The 10731-nt window shown below is 42.1% G+C and overlaps 1 protein-coding gene across 3 annotated transcripts; it reads left to right on the top strand.

Annotated features, from left to right (window-relative positions):
* The first annotated feature begins 3072 nt into the window (after nt 1-3072).
* si:dkey-202e17.1 (uncharacterized protein LOC555344 homolog) lies at nt 3073-10665 on the top strand. Of its 3 annotated transcripts, none has more exons than XM_044052953.1 (4): nt 3073-3170; nt 3289-3455; nt 4864-5528; nt 6658-7421. In XM_044052953.1, the coding sequence occupies exons 2-4, from the start codon at nt 3296-3298 to the stop codon at nt 6799-6801; spliced, it is 969 nt and encodes a 322-aa protein (XP_043908888.1). In that variant the 5' UTR covers nt 3073-3170; nt 3289-3295; the 3' UTR covers nt 6802-7421. The 3 variants fall into 3 exon arrangements, with proteins under 3 accessions (XP_043908888.1, XP_043908887.1, XP_043908885.1); XM_044052950.1 differs by lacking the exons at nt 3073-3170; nt 3289-3455; nt 4864-5528; nt 6658-7421 and adding exons at nt 7919-7933; nt 8051-8235; nt 8870-9534; nt 10229-10665; XM_044052952.1 differs by lacking the exons at nt 3073-3170; nt 4864-5528; nt 6658-7421 and adding exons at nt 8870-9534; nt 10229-10658 and having other exon boundaries at nt 3177-3455.
* The last annotated feature ends 66 nt before the right edge of the window (nt 10666-10731 follow it).

Here is a 10731-nt window from a genome sequence, read left to right as displayed (position 1 = left end):
TGCCGTGCCACACAGTGATGCAGGAGCACAGGACACTCTCCACTACACATCTGTAGAAGGTGATAAGGGCTGACCTTCCTAGTCCAGCGCGTCTCAGCCTCCTGAGGAAGTAGAGGCGCTGGTGTGCCTTCCGGACCAGGCTGGAAGTGTTGCTGCTCCAGTTGAGGTCGTCCTTGAGATGCACGCCCAGGTACCTGAAGCTGGAGACCACTTCCACCGCTGTTCCTCCGATGGGCAGGGGAGAATGGGGGGGATGTCTGCTCCTCCTGAAGTCCACGATCATCTTCTTTATATATAGAGGTGATGTCCTCTAAAGTGTCACGTGTGGCTTCACAGGTCACTTCAGTAACAGCCGCAAATGACATCTTGTCAGTTATTATTAAATGTTGCCTGGTATTTAATCAGTATAATTCAATTTTATTTGTATAGCGCCAAATCATAACATACATTATCCCAAGGCACTGTACATAGACAACATCAAGGAGAGCAGAGAAACCCAACAGTTCACACAATGAGCAAACACTAGGCACCAGTGGAGAGAATATACTCCCTCTTAACAGGAAGAAATCTCTGACAACCAGGCGCAGAGATGTGCAGCCATCTGGGGTGAAAGGAAAATGGGGGACAGAAAGGGGGGAGAGAAAGGACAAGATGGAGATGAGGTAGAGACAGAAGAGAGAGAGAGACCAGGAGCAGATACCAAACAACTATATTAAGTTACAAGTTTATACAGTCAATGATGACATGTTTATAGCAATTATTAATTATAGCATAACAATAATGTTGATGATATGTATGATAGTAATAGCCTCGAAAACTGGATCTGGATCCTGCAACCTGCAAGATGAGGATACGGAGAGAGAGAGAGAGAGGAAAGGAAGAAAAGACACAAACTAGGGAGAGAAAGAACAAAGGTAATGACATATAAAAAGTCATATTCGTACCCTGAGTGTGAGAGAGTGAATGCACCACAGGAAATTCCCCCAGCAGTTTAGTTCTATAGCAGCATAACTAAGAGATGGTCCAGGTTTCCCTGAACCAGTTCTAACTATAAGCTTTATCAAAAAGGAAAGTTTTAAGTCTAACTTTAAATACAGAGAGAGGGTCCGCCACCCGAACTGTCATTGGGAGCTGGTTCCACAGGAGAGGAGCCTGGTAACTAAAGGCTCTGCCTCCCATTCTACTCTTACAGACTCTGGGAACCACAAGTAAACCTGTATTTTGGGACCTAAGTGATCTGTTAGGGTGATAAGGTAAGACTAGGTCTTTCAGGTATGAAGGGGCCTGACCAAGTGCTTTGTTCGTGAGGATGATTTTAAATTGAATTCTAAACTGTACGGGGAGCCAGTGTAGAGAAGCTAACACTGGAGTTATATGGTCTCTCTTTCTAGTTCCTGTCAGAACTTGTGCTGCAGCATTTTGAATGAACTGAGGGGTTCTAACAGACTTGTTGGAACATCCTGATAATAAAGAGTTACAGTAATCTAATCTAGATGTAACAAAAGCATGAACTAGTTTTTCAGCATTCTGTAAAGACAGAATGTTTCTAATTGTCATAATGTTCCGCAGGTGGAAGAAGGCTGTTCTGGAAATTAGTTTTATGTGTGAATCAAATGACATTTCCTGGTCAAAAGTAACTCCAAGGTTCCTCACAGTGGAACTGGAAGCCATGGTGATGTCATCTAAAGTGACAATGTGATCAGAAAGTTTTTCTCTGAGGTGTTTAGGGCCGAGTATAAAAGTTTAAAAGTAGAAAGTTACAGGTCATCCAGGACTTAATGTCTCTGAGACATTCCTGGAGTTGAATAACCTGATTTATTTCATCGGGCCTCATTGACATTGTGTCATCTGCATAACAATGAAAGTGTATGTTGTGCTATCTAATAATGTTCCCTTGTGGAAGTATATATAAGGTAAAAAGTATAGGCCCAAGCACTGAGCCTTGTGGAACTCCACAGTTATCTTTTGTTTGTAGTGAGGCTTTTTCATTAACTTGAACAAACTATCTATCAGGTAAGGATTTAAACCAGCTCTGCTTCAACCTCTGCAGTAGAATATTATGATCAATGGTGTCAAGTGCAGCACTAAGATCTATTTTCTACAATTCTACAGTCATTGAATCAAAATAAATACACACGGCCTGAATTTCATGATGGTTGCAAGAGGGTCACATACCACGGTGTATACAGTAGAACAGTATTTCTGATTTCTGAGTACCACCAGAAGGAAGCTTGCATTCCGCTGGTGGGAAACGTACCCCAGTTTGAGAAACCGCGGCTACTCATTTTAGTGCAGTGACAGGTGCCATCACCGGATCTCTATGAAACCCTAACTGAACAAAACTCAACTCAAAAGGAAACCTAACTGAACAAAACAGGTGTGGCAATCATGGTCTCGATACAACTAGTTGTGCAACACACGCACACACACACACACACACACACCACTGCATGTGGAGGAGAAGGAGGTTCAGCACAGTAATGTGAGCAGAGCACTTCTCAAACACTGTCACTGTGACGCACCAGGGGAAGCGGAGAGACCGGAGAGCAGCGGAGTCATCACAAGTCTTATCATCTACAATCATCTGACCCTGCACTGTGTTTTATGTGTTACCTGCTTTAAATGCTGCTGCTCTTTCTAAGTAAGGAGACTGAAACATTACATGAACCAAATATGTTCCGTGTTAATAAGACTCAAACAGACCTGTATTTGAACGTGTTTGTGTGTGAACTTGGTGTCACGCCAATGTGTAAATGTAGCTTTCCCACCTTTTTGGCAAATCTGCTCATGCAAGGCTTTGACCTGGGACTGCAGTAACCCTATTAATTGAAGCTTATTTATGAACAGTTGAGCCAGAGCTATTTTATCACTGTTTTAATTTATAACACAATCTGGACACATTTTACATTTGTTTAACGTTAATAAATGACATGCATATGATCTGTTTTGTGTTTTTTTTTATATTTGTATATTATATTTGTATATCATATAAACATGCAAACTCAGGAGAGAGTACAGTGGAGTGCATAGGGGATGGCAAACAACACATGAGATATAAGGTGTGCTCGTTGTAGTTCCAGCCTACTAGTGCCAGTTATAGGAAACACCTGTTTGAAAGAGAGGAGACTTTGAAGAAAGAAGAAGAAGTAGCTCCTCTCATCCTTGATCAGGTAAAAACAAACAAAAAAACAGCACTTATGAAGTCATCGGCTTAAAAAGAAGCTTTCCTCTTGCACCGAGGTCACATTTAACTTGTGATGCAAAAGAGTTAACTGTTGACTTCCACAGGTCAACCATGCGTTTGGGGAAAACCTTTAATTTTTACTTTGCCACTGGACTGATAGTCGGATTTCTGTCCCTTCACCTGCTGTTGTACACGGGTGGCTCGACAAAGCAGTCCATTCAGTATCTGAGTCACCTGGAGCCGCATGTCAAAGGAGAAGTATATCACACAGGTAAGGATTTTTTTTCTTATCCTATTTGATTAAAAGCTGCCAAGAGTAAATTCTGTGTAAATACTGACAGCTACCTATTTATATTTGATTTATATTACACTTCTGGTTAGACGCAAACTGCATTTCATTTGTCTTTTTATTCTGCACAATGACAATAGAGTTGAATCGAATGGAATCATAAAACACTCAAAACTGCTCAAAGAGTTGAGCTGTTCTGGTCTACCTGTGATGTGAATAATTAACGTTCTCGCATCCATTTTAGAAACTGGGCACATATGACATAGGCAACAATATTTGACTTATTTTTCATTCATTATATGCATACAATGACATATCATTTTTGTAATATTTGATACTTTCTAACTAAAGTAATTGTGTGTATATATTCATTTTTATAACCACTGAGATCGAAATCTCTTTCAGGAGATTAGAAGACGTCAGCAGCACACGACATAGTCAATATTAGAGATGTAGCAGATGAACCGTAAAGTCAAGTTTGTTCAAGTTTAAGTTGTCACAGTACTTTAAAAACACTGTTTCAGATCACTCTGGGGAAAAGCTCTTGTTTTGTTGTTAATCTGGCATGGAGCAACTATGTGACCACATGATTGAAATATTTTTGATCCTCATTCTGAATGATTTTAGAGACACTTCAGTTTGTAATATTACTTAAAGTTAACGACATTTACTATACTTAAGTATTGAAAGTAATTTTCTGATATAAAATGTACTTCAGTTTTAGAAGTAAAACTATTACAAAAGTGAGGAGTTAGGATCGAGCCATGGTGGCTCAGAGGTAGGGCGAGTTGTTGTTCAACTGGAAGGTTTGGGTTAAATTCCTGGCTCTGCTCGTCAATGTGTGTCATAAAGCAAAAACATTAATCCCATGATGAAGCATTACAACACTCAGTTTTTAAGATAAGGTAAGATAAGATAAGATAAGAAAGTCCTTTATTCGTCCCGCAGTGGGGACATTTACAAAGACAATAAATAATAAACATGCTTTACCAAAAAATGTACAATATATAAAGATATTAATTTGTAAATTGTATGTGTATATTGCACTTATGTAAATGTACAGTATATTGCACGTGGAAGGGCGGAATGAGGAGCCTGGTTATGCGTGGTAAACTAACAGATATCAGATGTCACTTAGAGCTAGACCAAGAGGGGCTGGACTATGTAAATGTGATGATACTGTCTCTTGGCTAACCCTAACCTTAACCCTCAAATGGCCACATCTTCAAATATTTTCATGCCCCTTGGGCGACTTGTTCCTGGTTTTTCCATGAGCTGCATACATTTGTGACATTTGTGGTTTCTAGGATTCAGTATTGAGTCATACTCTGTAACCTGAGGTTCTTTGTCACACAACACTTTGGATCTCTTGTGCTTGTTATAATTGCAGATGAGAAGAACAACACACCATCCGCTCCTCTGCGGTCAGTGCGCATCTTATGTTGGATCATGACGGGACCCCAGAATCTGAAAGGCAAAGCCAAGCACGTCAAAGCGACTTGGACCCGGCACTGTGACAAAGTGCTGTTCATGAGCTCCGTGGAGACGGACTTCCCCACTGTGGGGCTGAACGTGAGCGAGGGGAGGCAGAACCTTTATTGGAAAACCATTCGGGCTTTTCAGTACGTCCACCGGCACCACTTTGACGAAGCAGACTGGTTTGTGAAGGCAGACGATGACACATTCATTGTCATCGAAAATCTCCGCTATGTTTTGTCCAAGTATGACACAGAGGAGCCTCATTACCTGGGCAGAAGATTTTCCCCTTTCGTCAAACAAGGCTACATGGCTGGAGGAGCAGGTTATGTCCTCAGTAAGGAAGCGCTGAGAAGATTCATTAAAGGTTTTGAGACCGGCAAGTGCACCCACTTCTCTGACATCGAAGACATGGCCATGGGACAATGTATGGAGACGATGAATGTGTCAGCGGGGGACAGTAGAGACGTAAAGATGAGACAGACATTTTTCGTTTTCCCACCAGAATACCATCTAGTCAGACAACCTCCAAGACCTCGACCTTGGTACCTGCTGTACGATCATTACCCTGTATCAGAGGTAAGCAGAATTGATCTTTGATGGTTTCATGAAAAGAGCACAAAATGTGCTAATTCTTATGCTGGACATTTGTCCTTATTGATGCTGGTTTGTAAATACCTCAAGTTGTGGACACAATTGGTGTTTGTCAAAGTCAAGGATCCATCCATGAGTGTTTCCATCATGGTAGAGTTCGGTTTGGTACAGTACGGTGCGGTGTTTGTAACGGTAAGGCCCTCGGGTCAGGCTTGCATTTCGGCTGAGAACAGTACCTTTACTTGGCGTCGTAGGTGGCGTGTGCCCACAACGGACAACAATGGAGGACATCCAGCAGCTCTTTTTTTTTCTGCTCGGTTTCTGGCTGTTTGTCCCAACACAATCTCAAGCTTTACGAGAATAGACTGTGGGCGTGGAAGAAACACCGGTCGCAATGGAGTGACTTTTCTGTTGCCCAATCAGTGGACTGTCATGGGTCTAGCTCCAACCATACCATTTTACTCTGGTAACCCAAGGGAAGGGTACTACGGTTGAGGCCAGTTATATTGATACTGTTACTAATGGAAACACAAAAAGAATACGTACCTCACCGAACTGTTCCACTCGGTGGAAACACGCCATTAGATGAGGGGATCTTTCAAAGTTGGGTCCTTGGGTCATTACACCATTGAGAAAGTTCCACTGGTCTACACGTTCGTTCTTGTTTAAAAATAAAATACACCACATTAAATCCAACAAATGGATTTTTAAATGAATAGATATTGACAATGAAGGTAGTTTTTGTAAAAAAACAATAAACCCCATTCTCTTAATGCAACATAAATTCACTTAAACTCTGGGCCTCTCTGAAGTGACAATTAGATTTGTTGATTTAGCAATCATATGTAGCATTGTCCAAAATGTCTTGGTATGCTAAGATTGCCCTTCACTGGCGATAAGGGGCCTAGCCCCCAATTCAATAATTATCCATATATTGTATTTTCCCTTTAGGCTGTTTTTTAAAACCAGACGTTTACAGATGTCACCTGAGACTATAGGCGCCTATTGGACGTTGCCAAATGTCGATCGCACAGTGTCCACTCACGTGTGCCGTGCTTTATCATCTATTTTTCTCTTAACGTCTCTCCCTCTCTCCCCCTCTCCCCCTCTCTAGGGTCCAGCTTGCTGCTCAGACTTCACCATCTCCTTTCATTACCTTTCTCCTGACATGCAGTACGTTTTGTACTATCTGACCTACCATCTGCGGCCATATGGATACAAATACAGATTCAATCCTGATAAAAAACATGTAAAATGAGAGTGTTTGCTCAACAGCCACCCTAGCAGGTGGAGGAGGGCGGTGGCTTTGTCTGAATGTTACAGAGCAACAAAGAGCAAGAGCAATAAACTGTGGACATTGAATTGATGAAGACCTGTGGACATTGTTCCTATCCTTCTTCAAGCACAAATCAACTGTCAACTGTGTACAGTAAATTGTGATTTATGACATTTTGAGTGTTTTATGAAGCTGCTATTTAATGTGCAATGAAGAATCAAGATCATTAAGACGATGCATATCCTGGGTCATTTCTTATCTGTCTTATGACTCGCGCTTTACACTTTGTGTTGCTCTACAATCATTGTTAGAAGTGTACGTTGTTGTCAAAGCAAACCATGCTGATCTGTTGGTTATGTTATAATTTACATAATTCAGTTAATGTTTATGAACTATTGTGTGCAATAAATAAAATTATTTGGGGCAAAAAAAAAAATGGCTTCACAGACTGGAATCAGCTTTCCGTATTTTGTCTTAATCAATGAAGGTAAGGGGTCAGCAAAAAGACCCGGGTCCATGACGGGCTGGAAGAGGGGCCTTTCCGCTCAGTGTTTACATGTTCTCCCACGGTCCAAAAACATGCAACATAGGGATTAAGTAAATTGGACACATGGTTGCTTGTCTCTTGTTGCATGTGGCCCTGTGATGGACTGGCAAAGTGTCCAGGGTGTGACCCCGCCTATCGCCCTCATGTGGAGGATAAAGTGTAGGACGATGGGCGAGTCAGTATATGCCCACATACAGTATACATGCACATGAATATACGCCATGTTTCGCTTAAACGTTTTCCTGATTGACTCTAGTTTTGTCCTCTGAGTATTGTTTTGTTTGTTTTTGGAATAAATCCTAACGACTAGTTGATTTCTGATGTTTATTGTCTTCGTCAAACTCTTATTCCATGTCGGTCTTATTGGTCGGTACAGGTTCAGTACAGTGGACGGCAAACAGCATGTTTTTGTTTTAGCTCCGCCCTCCAGAATAGGTGAGCTATAATCAGGGATGTATAGGAAACACCTGTGTGCAAGAGAGGAGGCCTCTGACTCTCTTGTAGAAGAGAAAGAAAGAAAGAAAGAAAGAAAGAAAGAAGCAGAGTAGCTTTCTCATCCTTGATCAGGTAAAATAACCAGCAATAATAATGTCACCAGCTAAAAAAAAAGCTTCCCTAATGCCTATGCAGCAGAAAAGGTCACATCCCAAACATGGTGTGAAGAGTAACTGTTGAGTTCCACAGGTCAGTCATGCGCGGAGGGAAAACCATTCAATTCCAGTTCTCCGCTGGACTGATGGTTGGATTTCTGTCCCTTCGCTTCCTGTTGTACGTGAACGACTCGGCAGAACAGTCTATTTATCACGCGACTCACCCGGCGGCTCATGTCAAACAACAAACCGAAGGATATCTCCATCATTATTGCAGAGGTGGGGTTTTTAATTCTGAAGTCATTTCATTGAAGTCATTGACAACTGCTGCCAGTTAGTTCTGTGTAAATATTCCCAGCCATCAGTGATCTCGAGTGTTTGCTCAGTTTTGATGAATCAGCTTTGACATCCTGTATAGAGGATGGTGATCCGTTCTGGTCTAACATCCACAATGGGTACTAAGGACTTTTAAATATTTGATGTTCTCTAAACAAATACATTTTGCTTTATCAGGAAACTGGGCTCATGTGTCATAGGCAACAATATAGAGTGGGGAGGGGGTGAGTAACTCAAATTACTTGGGAGCCACTGAGCGCCTGGTCTAGTCAAGAGACAAGGACTCAAACAAACATTGTTTGATACTGTTCGTGTACAACTACAGTGTTTTTTATCATTTTAACATGCAGTAAATTGTAAATGTCTGCCAGAAAGTTATTCAGGAAAAATTGGCAAAAACATTTTCTGGCACTTTCATGGTTAAAATAAGCAAAAAAAAAAAAGTCCAGACGTACTTTTTGAGGCTCAGGTGTTAAAGGGTTAAGACCAGGTCTGAGCACGGGTGACATGCATGGTTAGAACCTGAGGTTCTTTGTCACACAACACTTTGGATCTCTTGTGCTTGTTGTAATTGCAGATGAGAAGAACAACACACCATCTGCTCCTCTGCGGTCAGTGCGCATCTTATGTTGGATCATGACGGGACCCCAGAATCTGAAAGGCAAAGCCAAGCACGTCAAAGCGACTTGGACCCGGCACTGTGACAAAGTGCTGTTCATGAGCTCCGTGGGGACGGACTTCCCCACTGTGGGGCTGAACGTGAGCGAGGGGAGGCAGAACCTTTATTGGAAAACCATTCGGGCTTTTCAGTACGTCCACCGGCACCACTTTGACGAAGCAGACTGGTTTGTGAAGGCAGACGATGACACATTCATTGTCATCGAAAATCTCCGCTATGTTTTGTCCAAGTATGACACAGAGGAGCCTCATTACCTGGGCAGGAGATTTTCCCCTTTCGTCAAACAAGGCTACATGGCTGGAGGAGCAGGTTATGTCCTCAGTAAGGAAGCGCTGAGAAGATTCATTAAAGGTTTTGAGACCGGCAAGTGCACCCACTTCTCTGACATCGAAGACATGGCTCTGGGACAATGTATGGAGACGATGAATGTGTCAACGGGGGACAGTAGAGACGTAAAGATGAGACAGACATTTTTTCCTTACCCACCAGACTACTATGTAGTCAGACAACCTCCAAGACCTCGACCTTGGTACCTGCTGTACGATCATTACCCTGTATCAGAGGTAAGCAACGCTGTACACACGAACCTATCAGTCTGAATTTAACCCAGTCATTGTCAACATGCGTCCTATAGACGCGTCTCCTGTGACCCTTTGTGATGTGAAGACACTTCACACACACACACACACCTGTATAAACATATAGGGACAAGACATCATTTTCTATCACTGAGACGGGCATCTTCATGGACACTGTCATGTAAGGACAGTAGGGAACCTCAAAATGGCTCCCTTTTTGTTTGGAAGAGAACACGACGAAACAAAGTGGCAAGGGCACCTTATAGGGCACTGCATCACCTTCCTCCACTAAACGGCAGCTCATAAAGCCGTACGTCACCTGTTGGACGACGCTAACGGTGCATGCCGCGTGCTTCTTCGTCTATTTTCCATCCTTTTCAAAATTCACACTGACCTGAACACCTGAGACTACCGTTTGTAACCAACAAGTGCTGAGGAAAATGTTATCCTATAGACTTCCATTCAAATTGTGTCGTTTCTGCAACCAGTGCGATCGCCCCCTGGAGGCAAATTGAAACACTTCCTGGTTACATATAATCTACATGACACATTTTGAAAGTTGCTGTTTGTGAATCAGACTTGAACTCAGCTACACACTCTTGAATGACAAAGCAAGTGAAATTGAATCCTGCTAATCTGCTAATCTGCTAATCTCCAATGCACCCTCCTCTCTCTCCAGGGTCCAGCTTGCTGCTCGGACTTCACCGTCTCCTTTCATTACCTTCCTCCTGACATGCAGTATGTTCTGTACTATCTGACCTACCATCTGAGACCATATGGATACAAATACAGGTTCAATCCTGGTAAAAACAACAACAAACAAACATGAAATGAGAGTGTTTGCTTAACAAGGGGGAGGCGGCTTTAAAATGGTGCAAATCCTGAGTCATTTCTTTACGTTCTTTATTCTCCCACAATGGTCTGTGTCTAATGTGTGTGTTGGTGCTGGCTGTTTGTTCAAATACATTTCACACATGCGAGTCCTCCTACTGTACTGAAAATTAAGCATTGGCCTTTGTATTGTATGCCGATGTGCGGTCACTGATGAATGTTTTGTAAAATTCAGTTTGCTGGGGAACTACGGTGGCCCGTACGTGCCAGAAAGGATGCGATTCCTCTTTGGAAATAATAAAGCCATTGAAGTTTTATAATTACAAAAAATGTAAGTTGTGATTTTGTCAG

Source organism: Solea senegalensis, linkage group LG20 (assembly GCF_019176455.1).
Source record: "Solea senegalensis isolate Sse05_10M linkage group LG20, IFAPA_SoseM_1, whole genome shotgun sequence".
NCBI lineage: Eukaryota > Metazoa > Chordata > Actinopteri > Pleuronectiformes > Soleidae > Solea > Solea senegalensis.
This window is presented reverse-complemented; position numbering and strand designations above follow the sequence as displayed.